At 53.5% G+C, this 23,589-nt stretch overlaps 1 protein-coding gene across 2 annotated transcripts in view; it reads left to right on the top strand.

Moving 5' to 3' along the window:
- The window catches only part of nfatc2a (nuclear factor of activated T cells 2a), a 50,245-nt gene extending 27,646 nt beyond the window's left edge, over positions 1–22,599 (top strand). For both annotated transcript variants that reach the window (XM_079239566.1, XM_079239565.1), the window contains exon 10: positions 19,792–22,599. In XM_079239566.1, the coding sequence (XP_079095692.1) occupies positions 19,792–19,847 (56 nt within the window). In that variant the 3' untranslated portion in view covers positions 19,848–22,599. The remainder of the gene's footprint in view (positions 1–19,791) is intronic.
- The last annotated feature ends 990 nt before the right edge of the window (positions 22,600–23,589 follow it).

Genomic DNA, 23,589 nt, shown 5'->3' with positions numbered 1-23,589 from the left:
CTGCTGTCTCCTCCTGTCTCCTGCTTTCTCCTCCTGTCTCCTGCTGTCTCCTCCTGTCTCCTGCTGTCTCCTCCTGTCTCCTGTTGTCTCCTCCTGTCTCCTCCTGTCTCCTGCTGTCTCCTCCTGTCTCCTGCTGTCTCCTCCTGTCTCCTTCTGTCTCCTGCTGTCTCCTCCTGTCTCCTGCTGTCTCCTCCTGTCTCCTGATGTCTCCTCCTGTCTCCTCCTGTCTCCTGCTGTGTCCTCCTGTCTCCTCCTGTCTCCTTCTGTCTCCTCCTGTCTCCTGCTGTGTCCTCCTGTCTCCTCCTGTCTCCTGCTGTCTCCTCCTGTCTCCTCCTGTCTCCTGCTGTCTCCTCCTGTCTCCTGATGTCTCCTCCTGTCTCCTCCTATCTCCTGCTGTCTCCTGCTGTCTCCTCCTGTCTCCTGATGTCTCCTCCTGTCTCCTCCTATCTCCTGCTGTCTCCTGCTGTCTCCTCCTGTCTCCTGCTGTCTCCTCCTGTCTCCTGCTGTCTCCTGCTGTCTCCTCCTGTCTCCTCCTGTCTCCTGCTGTCTCCTCCTGTCTCCTGTTGTCTCCTCCTGTCTCCTGCTGTCTCCTCCTGTTTCCTCCTGTCTCCTCCTGTCTCCTGCTGTCTCCTCCTGTCTCCTCCTGTCTCTTGCTGTCTCTTCCTGTCTCCTGCTGTCTCCTCCTGTCTCCTGTTGTCTCCTCCTGTCTCCTCCTGTCTCCTGCTTTCTCCTCCTGTCTCCTGATGTCTCCTCCTATCTCCTGCTGTCTCCTCCTGTCTCCTGCTGTCTCCTGCTGTCTCCTCCTGTCTCCTCCTGTCTCCTGCTGTCTCCTCCTGTCTCCTGTTGTCTCCTCCTGTCTCCTGCTGTCTCCTCCTGTTTCCTGCTGTCTCCTCCTGTCTCCTGCTGTCTCCTGCTGTCTCCTCCTGTCTCCTGCTTTCTCCTCCTGTCTCTTGCTGTCTCCTCCTGTCTCCTCCTGTCTCTTGCTGTCTCCTCCTGTCTCCTCCTGTCTCCTCCTGTCTCCTGTTGTCTCCTCCTGTCTCCTCCTGTCTCCTGCTGTCTCCTCCTGTCTCTTGCTGTCTCCTCCTGTCTCCTCCTGTCTCTTGCTGTCTCCTCCTGTCTCCTGCTGTCTCCTCCTGTCTCCTCCTGTCTCCTGCTGTCTCCTCCTGTCTCCTCCTGTCTCCTGCTTTCTCCTCCTTTCTCCTCCTATCTCCTGCTGTCTCCTCCTGTCTCCTCCTATCTCCTGCTGTCTCCTGATGTCTCCTCCTGTCTCCTGCTGTCTCACCCTGTCTCCTCCTGTCTCCTCCTGTCTCCTGCTGTCTCATTCTGTCTCATTCTGTCTCCTCCTGTCTCCTGCTGTCTCCTCCTGTCTCTTCCTGTCTCCTCCTGTCTCCTGCTGTCTCCTCCTGTCTCCTGCTGTCTCCTGCTGTCTCCTCCTGTCTCCTGCTTTCTCCTGCTGTCTCCTCCTGTCTCCTCCTGTCTCCTCCTGTCTCCTGCTTTCTCCTGCTGTCTCCTCCTGTCTCCTGTTGTCTCCTCCTGTCTCCTCCTGTCTCCTGCTGTCTCCTCCTGTCTCCTCCTGTCTCCTGCTTTCTCCTCCTTTCTCCTCCTGTCTCCTGCTGTCTCCTCCTGTCTCCTCCTGTCTCCTGCTGTCTCCTCCTGTCTCCTGTTGTCTCCTCCTGTCTCCTGCTGTCTCCTCCTGTTTCCTCCTGTCTCCTCCTGTCTCCTGCTGTCTCCTCCTGTCTCCTCCTGTCTCCTCCTGTCTCTTGCTGTCTCCTCCTGTCTCCTGCTGTCTCCTCCTGTCTCTTCCTGTCTCCTCCTGTCTCCTGCTGTCTCCTCCTGTCTCCTGCTGTCTCCTCCTGTCTCCTCCTGTCTCCTGCTGTCTCCTCCTGTCTCCTCCTGTCTCTTCCTGTCTCCTCCTGTCTCCTGCTGTCTCCTCCTGTCTCCTGCTGTCTCCTCCTGTCTCCTGCTGTCTCCTCCTGTCTCCTCCTGTCTCTTCCTGTCTCTTCCTGTCTCCTCCTGTCTCCTGCTGTCTCCTCCTGTCTCCTTCTGTCTCCTGCTGTCTCCTCCTGTCTCCTGCTGTCTCCTCCTGTCTCCTGCTGTCTCCTGCTGTCTCCTCCTGTGTCCTGCTGTCTCCTCCTGTCTCCTGCTTTCTCCTCCTGTCTCCTGCTGTCTCCTCCTGTCTCCTGCTTTCTCCTCCTGTCTCCTGCTGTCTCCTCCTGTCTCCTGCTGTCTCCTCCTGTCTCCTGTTGTCTCCTCCTGTCTCCTCCTGTCTCCTGCTGTCTCCTCCTGTGTCCTGCTGTCTCCTGCTGTCTCCTCCTGTCTCCTTCTGTCTCCTGCTGTCTCCTCCTGTCTCCTGCTGTCTCCTCCTGTCTCCTGATGTCTCCTCCTGTCTCCTCCTGTCTCCTGCTGTGTCCTCCTGTCTCCTCCTGTCTCCTTCTGTCTCCTGCTGTCTCCTCCTGTCTCCTGCTGTGTCCTCCTGTCTCCTCCTGTCTCCTGCTGTCTCCTCCTGTCTCCTGATGTCTCCTCCTGTCTCCTCCTATCTCCTGCTGTCTCCTCCTGTCTCCTGCTGTCTCCTGCTGTCTCCTCCTGTCTCCTCCTATCTCCTGCTGTCTCCTCCTGTCTCCTGCTGTCTCCTCCTGTCTCCTGATGTCTCCTCCTATCTCCTGCTGTCTCCTCCTGTCTCCTGCTGTCTCCTCCTGTCTCCTGCTGTCTCCTGCTTTCTCCTCCTGTCTCTTGCTGTCTCCTCCTGGCTCCTCCTGTCTCCTCCTGTCTCCTGCTGTCTCCTCCTGTCTCCTCCTGTCTCCTGCTGTCTCCTCCTGTCTCCTGCTGTCTCCTCCTGTCTCCTGCTTTCTCCTCCTGTCTCTTGCTGTCTCCTCCTGTCTCCTGCTGTCTCCTGCTGTCTCCTCCTGTCTCCTGCTGTCTCCTCCTGTCTCCTGTTGTCTCCTCCTGTCTCCTGCTGTCTCCTGCTGTCTCCTCCTGTCTCCTGCTGTCTCCTGCTGTCTCCTCCTGTCTCCTGCTGTCTCCTCCTGTCTCCTCCTGTCTCCTGTTGTCTCCTCCTGTCTCCTCCTGTCTCCTGCTGTCTCCTGCTGTCTCCTCCTGTGTCCTGCTGTCTCCTCCTGTCTCCTGCTTTCTCCTCCTGTCTCCTGCTGTCTCCTCCTGTCTCCTGCTTTCTCCTCCTGTCTCCTGCTGTCTCCTCCTGTCTCCTGCTGTCTCCTCCTGTCTCCTGTTGTCTCCTCCTGTCTCCTCCTGTCTCCTGCTGTCTCCTCCTGTGTCCTGCTGTCTCCTGCTGTCTCCTCCTGTCTCCTTCTGTCTCCTGCTGTCTCCTCCTGTCTCCTGCTGTCTCCTCCTGTCTCCTGATGTCTCCTCCTGTCTCCTCCTGTCTCCTGCTGTGTCCTCCTGTCTCCTCCTGTCTCCTTCTGTCTCCTGCTGTCTCCTCCTGTCTCCTGCTGTGTCCTCCTGTCTCCTCCTGTCTCCTGCTGTCTCCTCCTGTCTCCTGATGTCTCCTCCTGTCTCCTCCTATCTCCTGCTGTCTCCTCCTGTCTCCTGCTGTCTCCTCCTGTCTCCTCCTATCTCCTGCTGTCTCCTCCTGTCTCCTGCTGTCTCCTCCTGTCTCCTGATGTCTCCTCCTATCTCCTGCTGTCTCCTCCTGTCTCCTGCTGTCTCCTCCTGTCTCCTCCTGTCTCTTGCTGTCTCCTCCTGTCTCCTGCTGTCTCCTCCTGTCTCCTCCTGTCTCCTGTTGTCTCCTCCTGTCTCCTCCTGTCTCCTGCTGTCTCCTCCTGTCTCCTGCTGTCTCCTCCTGTCTCCTCCTGTCTCCTGCTTTCTCCTCCTTTCTCCTCCTATCTCCTGCTGTCTCCTCCTGTCTCCTGCTGTCTCCTCCTGTCTCCTCCTATCTCCTGATGTCTCCTCCTGTCTCCTGCTGTCTCCTCCTGTCTCCTCCTGTCTCCTGATGTCTCCTCCTGTCTCCTCCTATCTCCTGCTGTCTCCTCCTGTCTCCTGCTGTCTCCTCCTGTCTCCTGATGTCTCCTCCTATCTCCTGCTGTCTCCTCCTGTCTCCTGCTGTCTCCTCCTGTCTCCTGCTGTCTCCTCCTGTCTCCTGTTGTCTCCTCCTGTCTCCTGCTGTCTCCTCCTGTTTCCTGCTGTCTCCTCCTGTCTCCTGCTGTCTCCTCCTTTCTCCTGCTTTCTCCTCCTGTCTCTTGCTGTCTCCTCCTGTCTCCTCCTGTCTCTTGCTGTCTCCTCCTGTCTCCTGCTGTCTCCTCCTGTCTCCTCCTGTCTCCTGTTGTCTCCTCCTGTCTCCTCCTGTCTCCTGCTGTCTCCTCCTGTCTCCTCCTGTCTCCTGCTTTCTCCTCCTTTCTCCTCCTATCTCCTGCTGTCTCCTCCTGTCTCCTGCTGTCTCCTCCTGTCTCCTGCTGTCTCCTCCTGTCTCCTCCTATCTCCTGCTGTCTCCTGATGTCTCCTCCTGTCTCCTGCTGTCTCACCCTGTCTCCTCCTGTCTCCTGCTGTCTCCTCCTGTCTCCTCCTGTCTCCTGCTGTCTCCTGCTGTCTCATTCTGTCTCATTCTGTCTCCTCCTGTCTCCTGCTGTCTCCTCCTGTCTCCTGCTGTCTCCTCCTGTCTCTTCCTGTCTCCTCCTGTCTCCTGCTGTCTCCTCCTGTCTCCTGCTGTCTCCTCCTGTCTCCTCCTGTCTCCTGCTGTCTCCTCCTGTCTCCTCCTGTCTCCTCCTGTCTCCTGCTGTCTCCTGCTGTCTCCTCCTGTCTCCTCCTGTCTCCTGCTGTCTCCTCCTGTCTCCTCCTGTCTCTTCCTGTCTCTTCCTGTCTCCTCCTGTCTCCTGCTGTCTCCTCCTGTCTCCTCCTGTCTCCTGTTGTCTCCTCCTGTCTCCTCCTGTCTCCTGCTGTCTCCTGCTGTCTCCTCCTGTGTCCTGCTGTCTCCTCCTGTCTCCTGCTTTCTCCTCCTGTCTCCTGCTGTCTCCTCCTGTCTCCTGCTTTCTCCTCCTGTCTCCTGCTGTCTCCTCCTGTCTCCTGCTGTCTCCTCCTGTCTCCTGTTGTCTCCTCCTGTCTCCTCCTGTCTCCTGCTGTCTCCTCCTGTGTCCTGCTGTCTCCTGCTGTCTCCTCCTGTCTCCTTCTGTCTCCTGCTGTCTCCTCCTGTCTCCTGCTGTCTCCTCCTGTCTCCTGATGTCTCCTCCTGTCTCCTCCTGTCTCCTGCTGTGTCCTCCTGTCTCCTCCTGTCTCCTTCTGTCTCCTGCTGTCTCCTCCTGTCTCCTGCTGTGTCCTCCTGTCTCCTGATGTCTCCTCCTGTCTCCTCCTATCTCCTGCTGTCTCCTCCTGTCTCCTGCTGTCTCCTCCTGTCTCCTCCTATCTCCTGCTGTCTCCTCCTGTCTCCTGCTGTCTCCTCCTGTCTCCTGATGTCTCCTCCTATCTCCTGCTGTCTCCTCCTGTCTCCTGCTGTCTCCTCCTGTCTCCTCCTGTCTCTTGCTGTCTCCTCCTGTCTCCTGCTGTCTCCTCCTGTCTCCTCCTGTCTCCTCCTGTCTCCTGTTGTCTCCTCCTGTCTCCTCCTGTCTCCTGCTGTCTCCTCCTGTCTCCTGCTGTCTCCTCCTGTCTCCTCCTGTCTCCTGCTTTCTCCTCCTTTCTCCTCCTATCTCCTGCTGTCTCCTCCTGTCTCCTGCTGTCTCCTCCTGTCTCCTCCTATCTCCTGATGTCTCCTCCTGTCTCCTGCTGTCTCCTCCTGTCTCCTCCTGTCTCCTGATGTCTCCTCCTGTCTCCTCCTATCTCCTGCTGTCTCCTCCTGTCTCCTGCTGTCTCCTCCTGTCTCCTGATGTCTCCTCCTATCTCCTGCTGTCTCCTCCTGTCTCCTGCTGTCTCCTCCTGTCTCCTGCTGTCTCCTCCTGTCTCCTGTTGTCTCCTCCTGTCTCCTGCTGTCTCCTCCTGTTTCCTGCTGTCTCCTCCTGTCTCCTGCTGTCTCCTCCTTTCTCCTGCTTTCTCCTCCTGTCTCTTGCTGTCTCCTCCTGTCTCCTCCTGTCTCTTGCTGTCTCCTCCTGTCTCCTGCTGTCTCCTCCTGTCTCCTCCTGTCTCCTGTTGTCTCCTCCTGTCTCCTCCTGTCTCCTGCTGTCTCCTCCTGTCTCCTGCTGTCTCTTCCTGTCTCCTCCTGTCTCCTGCTTTCTCCTCCTTTCTCCTCCTATCTCCTGCTGTCTCCTCCTGTCTCCTGCTGTCTCCTCCTGTCTCCTGCTGTCTCCTCCTGTCTCCTCCTATCTCCTGCTGTCTCCTGATGTCTCCTCCTGTCTCCTGCTGTCTCACCCTGTCTCCTCCTGTCTCCTGCTGTCTCCTCCTGTCTCCTCCTGTCTCCTGCTGTCTCCTGCTGTCTCATTCTGTCTCATTCTGTCTCCTCCTGTCTCCTGCTGTCTCCTCCTGTCTCCTGCTGTCTCCTCCTGTCTCTTCCTGTCTCCTCCTGTCTCCTGCTGTCTCCTCCTGTCTCCTGCTGTCTCCTCCTGTCTCCTGCTGTCTCCTCCTGTCTCCTCCTGTCTCCTGCTGTCTCCTCCTGTCTCCTCCTGTCTCTTCCTGTCTCCTCCTGTCTCCTGCTGTCTCCTCCTGTCTCCTGCTGTCTCCTCCTGTCTCCTCCTGTCTCCTGCTGTCTCCTCCTGTCTCCTCCTGTCTCTTCCTGTCTCTTCCTGTCTCCTCCTGTCTCCTGCTGTCTCCTCCTGTCTCCTGATGTCTCCTCCTGTCTCCTGTTTTCTCCTCCTGTCTCCTGCTGTCTCCTCCTGTCTCCTGCTTTCTCCTCCTGTCTCTTGCTGTCTCCTCCTGTCTCTTGCTGTCTCCTCCTGTCTCCTGCTGTCTCCTCCTGTCTCCTCCTGTCTCCTCCTGTCTCCTGTTGTCTCCTCCTGTCTCCTCCTGTCTCCTGCTGTCTCCTCCTGTCTCCTGCTGTCTCCTCCTGTCTCCTGCTTTCTCCTCCTTTCTCCTCCTATCTCCTGCTGTCTCCTCCTGTCTCCTCCTGTCTCCTGCTGTCTCCTGCTGTCTCATTCTGTCTCATTCTGTCTCCTCCTGTCTCCTGCTGTCTCCTCCTGTCTCCTGCTGTCTCCTCCTGTCTCTTCCTGTCTCCTCCTGTCTCCTGCTGTCTCCTCCTGTCTCCTGCTGTCTCCTCCTGTCTCCTGCTGTCTCCTCCTGTCTCCTCCTGTCTCTTCCTGTCTCCTCCTGTCTCCTGCTGTCTCCTCCTGTCTCCTGCTGTCTCCTCCTGTCTCCTGCTGTCTCCTCCTGTCTCCTCCTGTCTCTTCCTGTCTCTTCCTGTCTCCTCCTGTCTCCTGCTGTCTCCTCCTGTCTCCTGATGTCTCCTCCTGTCTCCTCCTGTCTCCTGCTGTCTCCTCCTGTCTCCTCCTTTCTCCTGCTGTCTCCTCCTGTCTCCTCCTGTCTCCTGCTTTCTCCTCCTTTCTCCTCCTATCTCCTGCTGTCTCCTCCTGTCTCCTGCTGTCTCCTCCTGTCTCCTCCTATCTCCTGCTGTCTCCTCCTGTCTCCTGCTGTCTCACCCTGTCTCCTCCTGTCTCCTGCTGTCTCCTCCTGTCTCCTCCTGTCTCCTGCTGTCTCCTCCTGTCTCCTCCTGTCTCATTCTGTCTCCTCCTGTCTCCTCCTGTCTCCTGCTGTCTCCTCCTGTCTCCTCCTGTCTCCTGCTGTCTCCTCCTGTCTCCTCCTGTCTCTTCCTGTCTCCTCCTGTCTCCTCCTGTCTCCTGCTGTCTCCTCCTGTCTCCTCCTGTCTCCTGCTGTCTCCTCCTGTCTCCTCCTGTCTCCTGCTGTCTCCTCCTGTCTCCTCCTGTCTCTTCCTGTCTCCTCCTGTCTCCTGCTGTCTCCTGCTTTCTCCTGCTGTCTCCTCCTGTCTCCTCCTGTCTCCTGTTGTCTCCTCCTGTCTCCTCCTGTCTCCTGCTGTCTCCTGCTGTCTCCTCCTGTGTCCTGCTGTCTCCTGCTGTCTCCTGCTTTCTCCTCCTGTCTCCTGCTGTCTCCTCCTGTCTCCTGCTTTCTCCTCCTGTCTCCTGCTGTCTCCTCCTGTCTCCTGCTGTCTCCTCCTGTCTCCTGTTGTCTCCTCCTGTCTCCTCCTGTCTCCTGCTGTCTCCTCCTGTCTCCTGCTGTCTCCTCCTGTCTCCTTCTGTCTCCTGCTGTCTCCTCCTGTCTCCTGCTGTCTCCTCCTGTCTCCTGATGTCTCCTCCTGTCTCCTCCTGTCTCCTGCTGTGTCCTCCTGTCTCCTCCTGTCTCCTTCTGTCTCCTCCTGTCTCCTGCTGTGTCCTCCTGTCTCCTCCTGTCTCCTGCTGTCTCCTCCTGTCTCCTCCTGTCTCCTGCTGTCTCCTCCTGTCTCCTGATGTCTCCTCCTGTCTCCTCCTATCTCCTGCTGTCTCCTGCTGTCTCCTCCCGTCTCCTGATGTCTCCTCCTGTCTCCTCCTATCTCCTGCTGTCTCCTGCTGTCTCCTCCTGTCTCCTGCTGTCTCCTCCTGTCTCCTGCTGTCTCCTGCTGTCTCCTCCTGTCTCCTCCTGTCTCCTGCTGTCTCCTCCTGTCTCCTGTTGTCTCCTCCTGTCTCCTGCTGTCTCCTCCTGTTTCCTCCTGTCTCCTCCTGTCTCCTGCTGTCTCCTCCTGTCTCCTCCTGTCTCCTCCTGTCTCTTGCTGTCTCTTCCTGTCTCCTGCTGTCTCCTCCTGTCTCCTGTTGTCTCCTCCTGTCTCCTCCTGTCTCCTGCTTTCTCCTCCTGTCTCCTGATGTCTCCTCCTATCTCCTGCTGTCTCCTCCTGTCTCCTGCTGTCTCCTGCTGTCTCCTCCTGTCTCCTCCTGTCTCCTGCTGTCTCCTCCTGTCTCCTGTTGTCTCCTCCTGTCTCCTGCTGTCTCCTCCTGTTTCCTGCTGTCTCCTCCTGTCTCCTGCTGTCTCCTGCTGTCTCCTCCTGTCTCCTGCTTTCTCCTCCTGTCTCTTGCTGTCTCCTCCTGTCTCCTCCTGTCTCTTGCTGTCTCCTCCTGTCTCCTCCTGTCTCCTGTTGTCTCCTCCTGTCTCCTCCTGTCTCCTGCTGTCTCCTCCTGTCTCTTGCTGTCTCCTCCTGTCTCCTCCTGTCTCTTGCTGTCTCCTCCTGTCTCCTGCTGTCTCCTCCTGTCTCCTCCTGTCTCCTGCTGTCTCCTCCTGTCTCCTCCTGTCTCCTGCTTTCTCCTCCTTTCTCCTCCTATCTCCTGCTGTCTCCTCCTGTCTCCTCCTATCTCCTGCTGTCTCCTGATGTCTCCTCCTGTCTCCTGCTGTCTCACCCTGTCTCCTCCTGTCTCCTCCTGTCTCCTGCTGTCTCATTCTGTCTCATTCTGTCTCCTCCTGTCTCCTGCTGTCTCCTCCTGTCTCTTCCTGTCTCCTCCTGTCTCCTGCTGTCTCCTCCTGTCTCCTGCTGTCTCCTGCTGTCTCCTCCTGTCTCCTGCTTTCTCCTGCTGTCTCCTCCTGTCTCCTCCTGTCTCCTCCTGTCTCCTGCTTTCTCCTGCTGTCTCCTCCTGTCTCCTGTTGTCTCCTCCTGTCTCCTCCTGTCTCCTGCTGTCTCCTCCTGTCTCCTCCTGTCTCCTGCTTTCTCCTCCTTTCTCCTCCTGTCTCCTCCTGTCTCCTCCTGTCTCCTGCTGTCTCCTCCTGTCTCCTGTTGTCTCCTCCTGTCTCCTGCTGTCTCCTCCTGTTTCCTCCTGTCTCCTCCTGTCTCCTGCTGTCTCCTCCTGTCTCCTCCTGTCTCCTCCTGTCTCTTGCTGTCTCCTCCTGTCTCCTGCTGTCTCCTCCTGTCTCTTCCTGTCTCCTCCTGTCTCCTGCTGTCTCCTCCTGTCTCCTGCTGTCTCCTCCTGTCTCCTCCTGTCTCCTGCTGTCTCCTCCTGTCTCCTCCTGTCTCTTCCTGTCTCCTCCTGTCTCCTGCTGTCTCCTCCTGTCTCCTGCTGTCTCCTCCTGTCTCCTCCTGTCTCTTCCTGTCTCTTCCTGTCTCCTCCTGTCTCCTGCTGTCTCCTCCTGTCTCCTGATGTCTCCTCCTGTCTCCTCCTGTCTCCTGCTGTCTCCTCCTTTCTCCTCCTTTCTCCTGCTGTCTCCTCCTGTCTCCTGCTTTCTCCTCCTTTCTCCTCCTATCTCCTGCTGTCTCCTCCTGTCTCCTCCTGTCTCCTCCTATCTCCTGCTGTCTCCTCCTGTCTCCTGCTGTCTCACCCTGTCTCCTCCTGTCTCCTGCTGTCTCCTCCTGTCTCCTCCTGTCTCATTCTGTCTCCTCCTGTCTCCTCCTGTCTCCTGCTGTCTCCTCCTGTCTCCTCCTTTCTCCTGCTGTCTCCTCCTGTCTCCTCCTGTCTCTTCCTGTCTCCTCCTGTCTCCTCCTGTCTCCTGCTGTCTCCTCCTGTCTCCTCCTGTCTCCTGCTGTCTCCTCCTGTCTCCTCCTGTCTCCTGCTGTCTCCTCCTGTCTCCTCCTGTCTCTTCCTGTCTCCTCCTGTCTCCTCCTGTCTCCTGCTTTCTCCTGCTGTCTCCTCCTGTCTCCTCCTGTCTCCTGTTGTCTCCTCCTGTCTCCTCCTGTCTCCTGCTGTCTCCTGCTGTCTCCTCCTGTGTCCTGCTGTCTCCTCCTGTCTCCTGCTTTCTCCTCCTGTCTCCTGCTGTCTCCTCCTGTCTCCTGCTTTCTCCTCCTGTCTCCTGCTGTCTCCTCCTGTCTCCTGCTGTCTCCTCCTGTCTCCTGTTGTCTCCTCCTGTCTCGTCCTGTCTCCTGCTGTCTCCTCCTGTCTCCTGCTGTCTCCTCCTGTCTCCTTCTGTCTCCTGCTGTCTCCTCCTGTCTCCTGCTGTCTCCTCCTGTCTCCTCCTGTCTCCTCCTGTCTCCTGCTGTGTCCTCCTGTCTCCTCCTGTCTCCTTCTGTCTCCTCCTGTCTCCTGCTGTGTCCTGCTGTCTCCTCCTGTCTCCTCCTGTCTCTTCCTGTCTCCTCCTGTCTCCTCCTGTCTCCTGCTGTCTCCTCCTGTCTCCTCCTGTCTCCTCCTGTCTCCTGCTGTCTCCTCCTGTCTCCTCCTGTCTCTTCCTGTCTCCTCCTGTCTCCTCCTGTCTCCTGCTTTCTCCTGCTGTCTCCTCCTGTCTCCTCCTGTCTCCTGTTGTCTCCTCCTGTCTCCTCCTGTCTCCTGCTGTCTCCTGCTGTCTCCTCCTGTGTCCTGCTGTCTCCTCCTGTCTCCTGCTTTCTCCTGCTGTCTCCTGCTGTCTCCTCCTGTCTCCTGCTTTCTCCTCCTGTCTCCTGCTGTCTCCTCCTGTCTCCTGCTGTCTCCTCCTGTCTCCTGTTGTCTCCTCCTGTCTCCTCCTGTCTCCTGCTGTCTCCTCCTGTCTCCTGCTGTCTCCTCCTGTCTCCTTCTGTCTCCTGCTGTCTCCTCCTGTCTCCTGCTGTCTCCTCCTGTCTCCTGATGTCTCCTCCTGTCTCCTCCTGTCTCCTGCTGTGTCCTCCTGTCTCCTCCTGTCTCCTTCTGTCTCCTCCTGTCTCCTGCTGTGTCCTCCTGTCTCCTCCTGTCTCCTGCTGTCTCCTCCTGTCTCCTCCTGTCTCCTGCTGTCTCCTCCTGTCTCCTGATGTCTCCTCCTGTCTCCTCCTATCTCCTGCTGTCTCCTGCTGTCTCCTCCTGTCTCCTGATGTCTCCTCCTGTCTCCTCCTATCTCCTGCTGTCTCCTGCTGTCTCCTCCTGTCTCCTGCTGTCTCACCCTGTCTCCTGCTGTCTCCTGCTGTCTCCTCCTGTCTCCTCCTGTCTCCTGCTGTCTCCTCCTGTCTCCTGTTGTCTCCTCCTGTCTCCTGCTGTCTCCTCCTGTTTCCTCCTGTCTCCTCCTGTCTCCTGCTGTCTCCTCCTGTCTCCTCCTGTCTCCTCCTGTCTCTTGCTGTCTCCTCCTGTCTCCTGCTGTCTCCTCCTGTCTCCTGTTGTCTCCTCCTGTCTCCTCCTGTCTCCTGCTTTCTCCTCCTGTCTCCTGCTGTCTCCTCCTGTCTCCTGCTGTCTCCTCCTGTCTCCTCCTGTCTCCTGCTGTCTCCTCCTGTCTCCTCCTGTCTCTTCCTGTCTCCTCCTGTCTCCTGCTGTCTCCTCCTGTCTCCTGCTGTCTCCTCCTGTCTCCTGCTGTCTCCTCCTGTCTCCTCCTGTCTCTTCCTGTCTCTTCCTGTCTCCTCCTGTCTCCTGCTGTCTCCTCCTGTCTCCTGATGTCTCCTCCTGTCTCCTCCTGTCTCCTGCTGTCTCCTCCTGTCTCCTCCTTTCTCCTGCTGTCTCCTCCTGTCTCCTCCTGTCTCCTGCTTTCTCCTCCTTTCTCCTCCTATCTCCTGCTGTCTCCTCCTGTCTCCTCCTGTCTCCTCCTATCTCCTGCTGTCTCCTCCTGTCTCCTGCTGTCTCACCCTGTCTCCTCCTGTCTCCTGCTGTCTCCTCCTGTCTCCTGCTGTCTCCTCCTGTCTCCTCCTGTCTCATTCTGTCTCCTCCTGTCTCCTCCTGTCTCCTCCTGTCTCCTGCTGTCTCCTCCTGTCTCCTCCTGTCTCTTCCTGTCTCCTCCTGTCTCCTGCTGTCTCCTCCTGTCTCCTGCTGTCTCCTCCTGTCTCCTGCTGTCTCCTCCTGTCTCCTCCTGTCTCTTCCTGTCTCCTCCTGTCTCCTCCTGTCTCCTGCTTTCTCCTGCTGTCTCCTCCTGTCTCCTCCTGTCTCCTGTTGTCTCCTCCTGTCTCCTCCTGTCTCCTGCTGTCTCCTGCTGTCTCCTCCTGTGTCCTGCTGTCTCCTCCTGTCTCTTGCTTTCTCCTCCTGTCTCCTGCTGTCTCCTCCTGTCTCCTGCTTTCTCCTCCTGTCTCCTGCTGTCTCCTCCTGTCTCCTGCTTTCTCCTCCTTTCTCCTGTTGTCTCCTCCTGTCTCCTCCTGTCTCCTGCTGTCTCCTCCTGTCTCCTGCTGTCTCCTCCTGTCTCCTTCTGTCTCCTGCTGTCTCCTCCTGTCTCCTGCTGTCTCCTCCTGTCTCCTGATGTCTCCTCCTGTCTCCTGCTGTGTCCTCCTGTCTCCTCCTGTCTCCTTCTGTCTCCTCCTGTCTCCTGCTGTGTCCTCCTGTCTCCTCCTGTCTCCTGCTGTCTCCTCCTGTCTCCTCCTGTCTCCTGCTGTCTCCTCCTGTCTCCTCCTGTCTCCTCCTATCTCCTGCTGTCTCCTGCTGTCTCCTCCTGTCTCCTGATGTCTCCTCCTGTCTCCTCCTATCTCCTGCTGTCTCCTGCTGTCTCCTCCTGTCTCCTGCTGTCTCCTCCTGTCTCCTGCTGTCTCCTCCTGTCTCCTCCTGTCTCCTGCTGTCTCCTCCTTTCTCCTGTTGTCTCCTCCTGTCTCCTCCTGTTTCCTCCTGTCTCCTCCTGTCTCCTGCTGTCTCCTCCTGTCTCCTCCTGTCTCCTCCTGTCTCTTGCTGTCTCCTCCTGTCTCCTGCTGTCTCCTCCTGTCTCCTGTTGTCTCCTCCTGTCTCCTGCTTTCTCCTCCTGTCTCCTGATGTCTCCTCCTATCTCCTGCTGTCTCCTCCTGTCTCCTGCTGTCTCCTGCTGTCTCCTCCTGTCTCCTCCTGTCTCCTGCTGTCTCCTCCTGTCTCCTGTTGTCTCCTCCTGTCTCCTGCTGTCTCCTCCTGTTTCCTGCTGTCTCCTCCTGTCTCCTGCTGTCTCCTGCTGTCTCCTCCTGTCTCCTGCTTTCTCCTCCTGTCTCTTGCTGTCTCCTCCTGTCTCCTCCTGTCTCTTGCTGTCTCCTCCTGTCTCCTCCTGTCTCCTCCTGTCTCCTGTTGTCTCCTCCTGTCTCCTGCTGTCTCCTCCTGTCTCTTGCTGTCTCCTCCTGTCTCCTCCTGTCTCTTGCTGTCTCCTCCTGTCTCCTGCTGTCTCCTCCTGTCTCCTCCTGTCTCCTGTTGTCTCCTCCTGTCTCCTCCTGTCTCCTGCTGTCTCCTCCTGTCTCCTCCTGTCTCCTGCTTTCTCCTCCTTTCTCCTCCTATCTCCTGCTGTCTCCTCCTGTCTCCTGCTGTCTCCTCCTGTCTCCTGCTGTCTCCTCCTGTCTCCTCCTATCTCCTGCTGTCTCCTGATGTCTCCTCCTGTCTCCTGCTGTCTCACCCTGTCTCCTCCTGTCTCCTCCTGTCTCCTCCTGTCTCCTGCTGTCTCATTCTGTCTCATTCTGTCTCCTGCTGTCTCCTGCTGTCTCCTCCTGTCTCTTCCTGTCTCCTCCTGTCTCCTGCTGTCTCCTCCTGTCTCCTGCTGTCTCCTGCTGTCTCCTCCTGTCTCCTGCTTTCTCCTGCTGTCTCCTCCTGTCTCCTCCTGTCTCCTCCTGTCTCCTGCTTTCTCCTGCTGTCTCCTCCTGTCTCCTGCTGTCTCCTCCTGTCTCCTGCTGTCTCCTCCTGTCTCTTCCTGTCTCCTCCTGTCTCCTGCTGTCTCCTCCTGTCTCTTCCTGTCTCCTCCTGTCTCCTGCTGTCTCCTCCTGTCTCCTGTTGTCTCCTCCTGTCTCCTCCTGTCTCCTGCTGTCTCCTCCTGTCTCCTGCTGTCTCCTCCTGTCTCCTTCTGTCTCCTGCTGTCTCCTCCTGTCTCCTGCTTTCTCCTCCTGTCTCCTGATGTCTCCTCCTGTCTCCTCCTGTCTCCTGCTGTGTCCTCCTGTCTCCTCCTGTCTCCTTCTGTCTCCTCCTGTCTCCTGCTGTGTCCTCCTGTCTCCTCCTGTCTCCTGCTGTCTCCTCCTGTCTCCTCCTGTCTCCTGCTGTCTCCTCCTGTCTCCTGATGTCTCCTCATTTCTCCTCCTATCTCCTGCTGTCTCCTGCTGTCTCCTGCTGTCTCCTCCTGTCTCCTGATGTCTCCTCCTGTCTCCTCCTATCTCCTGCTGTCTCCTGCTGTCTCCTCCTGTCTCCTGCTGTCTCCTCCTGTCTCCTGCTGTCTCCTGCTGTCTCCTCCTGTCTCCTGCTGTCTCCTCCTGTCTCCTGTTGTCTCCTCCTGTCTCCTGCTGTCTCCTCCTGTTTCCTCCTGTCTCCTCCTGTCTCCTGCTGTCTCCTGCTGTCTCCTCCTGTCTCCTCCTGTCTCTTGCTGTCTCCTCCTGTCTCCTGCTGTCTCCTCCTGTCTCCTGTTGTCTCCTCCTGTCTCCTCCTGTCTCCTGCTGTCTCCTCCTGTCTCCTGATGTCTCCTCCTATCTCCTGCTGTCTCCTCCTGTCTCCTGCTGTCTCCTGCTGTCTCCTCCTGTCTCCTCCTGTCTCCTGCTGTCTCCTCCTGTCTCCTGTTGTCTCCTCCTTTCTCCTGCTGTCTCCTCCTGTTTCCTGCTGTCTCCTCCTGTCTCCTGCTGTCTACTGCTGTCTCCTCCTGTCTCCTGCTTTCTCCTCCTGTCTCTTGCTGTCTCCTCCTGTCTCCTCCTGTCTCTTGCTGTCTCCTCCTGTCTCCTCCTGTCTCCTGTTGTCTCCTCTTGTCTCCTCCTGTCTCCTGCTGTCTCCTCCTGTCTCTTGCTGTCTCCTCCTGTCTCCTCCTGTCTCTTGCTGTCTCCTCCTGTCTCCTCCTGTCTCCTGTTGTCTCCTCCTGTCTCCTCCTGTCTCCTGCTGTCTCCTCCTGTCTCCTCCTGTCTCCTGCTTTCTCCTCCTTTCTCCTCCTATCTCCTGCTGTCTCCTCCTGTCTCCTGCTGTCTCCTCCTGTCTCCTGCTGTCTCCTCCTGTCTCCTCCTATCTCCTGCTGTCTCCTGATGTCTCCTCCTGTCTCCTGCTGTCTCACCCTGTCTCCTCCTGTCTCCTGCTGTCTCCTCCGGTCTCCTCCTGTCTCCTCCTGTCTCCTGCTGTCTCCTCCTGTCTCCTGCTGTCTCCTCCTGTCTCCTCCTGTCTCCTGCTGTCTCCTCCTGTCTCCTGCTGTCTCATTCTGTCTCATTCTGTCTCCTCCTGTCTCTTCCTGTCTCCTCCTGTCTCCTGCTGTCTCCTCCTGTCTCTTCCTGTCTCCTCCTGTCTCCTGCTGTCTCCTCCTGTCTCCTGTTGTCTCCTCCTGTCTCCTCCTGTCTCCTGCTGTCTCCTCCTGTCTCCTGCTGTCTCCTCCTGTCTCCTGCTGTCTCCTGCTGTCTCCTCCTGTCTCCTGCTGTCTCCTCCTGTCTCCTGATGTCTCCTCCTGTCTCCTCCTGTCTCCTGCTGTGTCCTCCTGTCTCCTCCTGTCTCCTTCTGTCTCCTCCTGTCTCCTGCTGTGTCCTCCTGTCTCCTCCTGTCTCCTGCTGTCTCCTCCTGTCTCCTCCTGTCTCCTGCTGTCTCCTCCTGTCTCCTGATGTCTCCTCCTGTCTCCTCCTATCTCCTGCTGTCTCCTGCTGTCTCCTGCTGTCTCCTCCTGTCTCCTGATGTCTCCTCCTGTCTCCTCCTATCTCCTGCTGTCTCCTGCTGTCTCCTCCTGTCTCCTGCTGTCTCCTCCTGTCTCCTGCTGTCTCCTGCTGTCTCCTCCTGTCTCCTCCTTTCTCCTGCTGTCTCCTCCTGTCTCCTGTTGTCTCCTCCTGTCTCCTCCTGTCTCCTCCTGTTTCCTCCTGTCTCCTCCTGTCTCCTGCTGTCTCCTCCTGTCTCCTCCTGTCTCTTGCTGTCTCCTCCTGTCTCCTGCTGTCTCCTCCTGTCTCCTGTTGTCTCCTCCTGTCTCCTCCTGTCTCCTGCTGTCTCCTCCTGTCTCCTCCTGTCTCCTCCTGTTTCCTCCTGTCTCCTCCTGTCTCCTGCTGTCTCCTCCTGTCTCCTCCTGTCTCCTCCTGTCTCTTGCTGTCTCCTCCTGTCTCCTGCTGTCTCCTCCTGTCTCCTGTTGTCTCCTCCTGTCTCCTCCTGTCTCTTGCTGTCTCCTCCTGTCTCCTGCTGTCTCCTCCTGTGTCCTGCTGTCTCCTGCTGTCTCCTCCTGTCTCCTGCTGTCTCCTCCTGTCTCCTGCTGTCTCCTCCTGTCTCCTCCTGTCTCCTGCTGTCTCCTCCTGTCTCCTGTTGTCTCCTCCTGTCTCCTCCTGTCTCCTCCTGTTTCCTCCTGTCTCCTGCTGTCTCCTCCTGTCTCCTCCTGTCTCCTCCTGTCTCTTGCTGTCTCCTCCTGTCTCCTGCTGTCTCCTCCTGTCTCCTGCTGTCTCCTCCTGTCTCCTCCTGTCTCCTGCTGTCTCCTCCTGTCTCCTGTTGTCTCCTCCTGTCTCCTGCTGTCTCCTCCTGTTTCCTGCTGTCTCCTCCTGTCTCCTGCTGTCTCCTGCTGTCTCCTCCTGTCTCCTGCTTTCTCCTCCTGTCTCTTGCTGTCTCCTCCTGTCTCCTCCTGTCTCTTGCTGTCTCCTCCTGTCTCCTCCTGTCTCCTCCTGTCTCCTGTTGTCTCCTCCTGTCTCCTCCTGTCTCCTGCTGTCTCCTCCTGTCTCTTGCTGTCTCCTCCTGTCTCCTCCTGTCTCTTGCTGTCTCCTCCTGTCTCCTGCTGTCTCCTCCTGTCTCCTCCTGTCTCCTGTTGTCTCCTCCTGTCTCCTCCTGTCTCCTGCTGTCTCCTCCTGTCTCCTGCTTTCTCCTCCTTTCTCCTCCTGTCTCCTGCTGTCTCCTCCTGTCTCCTCCTATCTCCTGCTGTCTCCTGATGTCTCCTCCTGTCTCCTGCTGTCTCACCCTGTCTCCTCCTGTCTCCTCCTGTCTCCTCCTGTATCCTGCTGTCTCATTCTGTCTCATTCTGTCTCCTCCTGTCTCTTCCTGTCTCCTCCTGTCTCCTGCTGTCTCCTCCTGTCTCCTGCTGTCTCCTGCTGTCTCCTCCTGTCTCCTGCTTTCTCCTGCTGTCTCCTCCTGTCTCCTCCTGTCTCCTGCTTTCTCCTGCTGTCTCCTCCTGTCTCCTCCTGTCTCCTGCTGTCTCCTCCTGTCTCCTGCTGTCTCCTCCTGTCTCTTCCTGTCTCCTCCTGTCTCCTCCTGTCTCCTCCTGTCTCCTGCTGTCTCCTCCTTTCTCCTCCTGTCCGTGAACATTCTGTACACACTCAAACACAAACACACACCTTCTGGAGGAAAACACACTAATTCCAGTTTCTGTCAGGCAGTAACTGAGCCAGCTACTGTGTGGGGTGTTACAAGGTGTGTGTGTGTGTGTGTGTATGTGTGTGTGTGTGTGTGTGTGTGTGTGTGTGTGTGTGTGTGTGCGTGCCGTTGGTGTGTAAACAGTGTCTAATTGGTGCAGAGTTCAGGAGCCAGACACTGGCCTGTTAAACAGCCTTCTGTTCCCTGACTGGTCTGGTTCTCTGGTCGGTGCCAACCCTTGATCAGGACCAGTGAAGTCCTGCTCTGTGGAGCTCCTGCTGCTCCTCTGAGCTGCGTTCAGACCCAGGAAAAATCCTGCGGCACCGCTGGGCAGATGAAAGTCTCTTTAAGGCGTTAGGTGTCGGAGGGAATTCCAACACACAGTCAAATAAACAGCTGTGACGACAGCAGCGCTCCCGCTTTGGAAAATGTTCCCAGTGTTCCCAGTGTCGGGCTGCAGATGATCTGACGGACAAAGATCAGCTTGTTGGGTCGCAAAGTATTCCTCACATTCCAGACGGCTCATTACTGTCCTTCATCATCATCAGTTTCATCCTGGAGAACCAGGAGCAGCTCGTTTTCCATCCCAAATGCTCCTGCATGGAGAACATTTGTGATAATAATAATAATAAAAAATAAATAAATAAATAATAACAATAATAATAATAATGATAAAAAGTAATAATAATAATAATAATAAAAGTAATTATGATAAAAATAAACAATAATAATAATAATAATAATAATAACAGTAGTAGTAGTAGTAGTAGTAGTAATTAATAAAATTAATAATAAAAATTAAATAATAGTAATAATAATAAAAATGATAAATGAAATAATTAATAAAAGTAATAATAAAAATAATAATAAAAGTAATAATAGTAGTAGTAGTAATAATTAATAAAAGTATTAATAAAAATAATAATTATTGTTATTATTATTATTATTATTATTATTATTATTAACAACAATAACAATAATAATAATAATAATAATAATAATAACAGTAGTAGTAGTAGTAGTAGTAATTAATAAAATTAATAATAAAAATTAAATAATAGTAATAATAATAAAAATGATAAATGAAATAATTAATAAAAGTAATAATAAAAATAATAATAAAAGTAATAATAATAGTAGTAGTAGTAATAATTAATAAAAGTATTAATAAAAATAATAATTATTGTTATTATTATTATTATTATTATTAACAACAATAACAATAATAATAATAATAATAATAATAATAAAAATGTGAAAACAATGTGTTAAGAGAGAATCTCTCATAAATAGCTGTTTTACTGACATATTGCTGGTCGCTGTGGTTACAACACGAGGAAGTGCAGAGACAAAAACGATGTGATGTGTCCCATGGCCTCTGGTGAGCGTGCTGAGGCTCAGTGGCACGTTGGCAGCAGTGTGTGGACGCGGCTCCAGACAGGCAGCCGGACTCGGGGTATGTGGAAAGACGGCATTCTCGCCGTGCCTCTGTGCTTCCTGCAGACGAACCTGAGCAGGCAAACCGGCTTCAGAGGGAAACGTTAGCAGCTGGCAGTTCCACTTCCTGTTCAGTTTGCTACTAAGAGACAAAAAAAAACCAACAATAAAGCTTAATGCATGCTTCATACCCCCCCACACTTCGTCTTGCTATTTTTAGAACCATGACACCATGAAAGTTTCCGTTTCAACCGCCCCCCCCTTCCTCTTCTGTTGATGTGTGTGTTGCAACACAGCAGCGTGTCACTGCCTGCGGCCTCCAGAGGCTGAAGCAGATTTTATGCCTCTGCTGGAACAATTCAGTGTTTTAGACAGTAAAATCCGTTTATTTCTCACACTGTCTGGAAGTGAAATGTGTCTAAAGATGTAACAGTGATCCCGTGTGATGTCTTCTTTTCTGTCTTCACAGTGAATGAGATCATCAGGAAGGACCTGACGGGCGTTCAGGCCAGAGGGCAGACATAGACAGCCGACCCCGACCGACCCGGGGATCGCCCCGCTCTGCAGCCGTCCGGTGAGGTGAAGCGCTTCTACCAGCAGTCAGTCAGATTTTCTCTGCAGACCAAGATGTCAGCTCCTGGCTGCCGTTTGCTTTAAACCAAGATGACTGACTGGACCTGAAACGTCTGACACCAAACACCACCCGGTCCCCGACAAATAACTGGAAACCATCTGCCTTATCTCATCGCTCTCAGAGGAAGGACCTGATCCAGACGGCCAGTCGGCGAAGTGACTCCGGGAAATTTCTGCTAGCTTCGTAGCTTGATGCACTGAAACTGAGCTTCAGGCTAAAATCTTGTCATCTCAAATTAACCCTTAAAACAGAAAACTGACTGCTGCAGATTTGTTTTCTGTAGAAGCCTTTTAATCCCAGTCAACATCCAGACATGATGCTTCCAGCACAGCCTCAGCTGTCAGGTTATGAAGCTAAATGATGTCAAATGAATGTATCAGTAGATATATCAGCATTAAGGTAAAAAAAAAAAAAAAAAAAGAGAGCGACATAATTTATTACTAGCAGTACTTTGTGAAGGTAACACACAGATCAGCAGGAACCAAACCTTTTCTAATCTGCACATCATTCTCTCACGTCTTGACATGCAGGAGAAATTTATTGGCATTGAAACAAACCACAGAAACTATTTACACTTTTTCCTCATCGACACTTATTTTTGCTTCTAGTTACCGCTTAACTCCAACTCGGCTGGTTTTTGCCGCCTCCGTGCATCATAAAAACCTTCCTGACTTCATTCTAGCCACAGAGGATCATTAGTTTTCCTCTTTTCAGACACACATAGAAGTGTCCGCCCACCTGTTGATCTTTGGCTGCTCCTGATTGGACAGTAACAAAAAATGAAGCTTTCTGATTGGTGGAAAGTCATTCTTTGTTGATTTACCACATAGACTAAATGAAAGATGGACGGAGCCTGCAGTTATTATTAAAAGTAAAGCAGATGTGGAAGTGCATAAAACTGCAGTTCCCCCTTCAACCACTAGGGGCTGCAAAACAGAGTAAATCCCCATAGACTCCCATGTTAAAAAGGCCAACTTCACAGCAGAAATAAACATGTTTACAGCCTGGTTCAAAAATCCATTTTCAGTTTAATAGGTCAGGTAAACGTTCATGACAACTGTGGGGGGAGTGAATTTTTTTCTAACTCCTCGTTTAAAAGTAATTTAATCCGGAAATTTGGCATATTTAGGGGCGTGTCATTTTGATTGACAGGTACTCAATCTCCCACTTCAAGTAAGAAGAACATCGAACAACCACCGGTTAACAACGTGACTTAGCTTTAGCCCGCTTACCTCTGTTAGCTGGTTAGCTCATGTTATCTCCGGGTTAGCTCGGTTAGCTCTTAGCTACAGAAAGCTCGGAGTTCGCTCGATGTCAATCATCCACCATGACGCTCACAGCCCCCCTCTCAGCTCCACCTCTTCGCCCATATTTGTATTTTCTGGACGAGACGACACGCATGCCCCTGCCAAGATGGCGACGGTAGGAACCGCCCACCGAGCTTCAATTCAGCTCTTCAGAAACCTACAGGTGACATCACAGAGGCTCCGCCCATCTGTATATACAGTCTATGGATTTACCACATAGAGTCTGAGAATAAAAAGCAACATTTTGCGGCTGTAATGTAAACCTCTGTAGATCACCTTAAACGTAAATAATCCGTCACAGAGTTACACACTACCTTTCCTGAGGAACTGTTAGAGATAAACACGATAGCGTTAGAGAGTGTCGGAGATCTAGCAGAGTTTTAAGTTTTCTAAATGAGAACACACACACACACACACACACACACTGCCTTAATCACAGCCACACTGCCTAATATGCACTGTTTCCAATAAAAAGAGGTTAATGTTGTTGCGTTTTGTAGAATATTTGAGTCATGTGAATATTCTACTATTTTATATTCCTATTTAATCACATTCTGGTGCCAAAGTTTCTCTATGGGTGGGGGTCCGTGGTGATAAGTGTGTACCACTTTCTTTTTTTCGCCCTTGCATAAGATCAGACTTAGTTTTGTTTTTTTTTTAGCTTCACACTGAAAATCATGGAAAAACATGTCCAAAGTCTGGCTGGTGAAATCAATAACTCCATCATATTTTTTATACTGACTGAACCTTTGTGGGTGTTTCTGCTGTCAACGACTAATGGAAGGCTACAAGTGTGTGTATCAGTCTGTTTAGATGCATTTTGCACATCTTTGCAGCGACAATCATTAGTCTACAACCAGCTATGCAGAGGTGGGCAGCTTGTCTTGCCTGCCTTCATCATGCCAACACACACCAAAGATTTTATAATTGGAAGCATTTTTGTGGCAGCCAAGAAGAAAATGTGAGAATAAAGAGCTAAAAACAATTTCAGTGTAAAACTGAACGGCATCGTTGCCTATCCGATAGAAAATATGACGACGTGACATTGATAAAGTTAATATTGATCGTTGAGCCAGTACAACATAAAAAAAACATCAGATATTTTTTTATGTATCAAATGTTTTCCCCTTCTGTGTAAATATGTAAGAGTTTCTCTTTTTTTAGTTTTAAATTGTCATGAATTTGATCTGTTTCTTTTTTAAAATACTGAACGTATATCATCTGTTTTATCATAAAGTAAAACTTTTCCTATTTCCTGAAATAGTTCAATTTACATGCTGTGTTTTTTCACCATCTTCAACACTTTAGATGGTATATTAATACTGTAATATTGTATATTCTGTCTCCGTTTGATTTTATTCTCCTCACGCTATTTTTGTATCCTTTAAAGAAGCAATAAATAAATAAATAACCGTATAAACCTTCTTACTGTCCCTGTTTCATTCACTGCTGCCATGTTATGGAAAAGAAATCAGCTTTAAGTTGCAGACTGTAGCGCAGAGGCCTCTTCCATTCCATTTCCATGGGGGGAAAAGTGAGTAAATCCGCAGCAGACGGTGACTCATGGAGTGTTTCCCTCCAGCTCAGAGATGATGGACTCATGGGAGACCAAACGTGTTTGTTTGAGGCGGCTTTCAGAACCAGAATGTCTGAAACGTTGTGTGTTGTTGACATGGTCACACATGACGGTGGACAGAGCACGCACAGTTTACAGACTTCCCTTAAACATCAGCAAAAGGAAAGCCGCGTGCCTGGAGGCTGCCGTTGCCATGGAGACGGCCTGTTTGGTGCTCTGCCCCGAGTCCTGAGGAGGACGGCTCTGTGAATGAATGTTGTGTTCAAGAAGTCTCTGGGGATGACGTCATGGTGGCCTTCTCCAGCTCCCAGATCTGCTGGATGACTCACGCAGCCTTTCAGCTGGAACTCAGATTCACGCCGTGAAATCAGACAAGAATGAAGGACACGATGGCGTTTCATTCAGCTCGCTTTTGTGTCATTTAAAAAAATAAAAAACAATGAATGACTGCATCCCAGGTTGCCATCATAAAGCAAAATAAATCCAGATTTTCAATCCTCCACGACTTGCTCAGCAGCAGCTGCAGACTCAGAGACATGACTGGGTTTACTGGGCCTCAGGCGAGTTAACACTTTCACTACATATGGCATGAAAACACCATCTAGAACAAAGCCAAAAGCGAAACTCACCAATCAGGTTTCAGATGTTTTCTGTGCCTGGTTCAGATGAAATCGATCCAACAGCGAGTTGTTAAGTTCTGCAAACAAGCCCGTTTGTTTGAGGCTGTAACGTGTACAATCTGCAGGACAT

Source organism: Telmatherina bonti (assembly GCF_933228915.1).
Source record: "Telmatherina bonti genome assembly, chromosome: 4".
Lineage (NCBI taxonomy): Eukaryota > Metazoa > Chordata > Actinopteri > Atheriniformes > Telmatherinidae > Telmatherina > Telmatherina bonti.
This window is presented reverse-complemented; position numbering and strand designations above follow the sequence as displayed.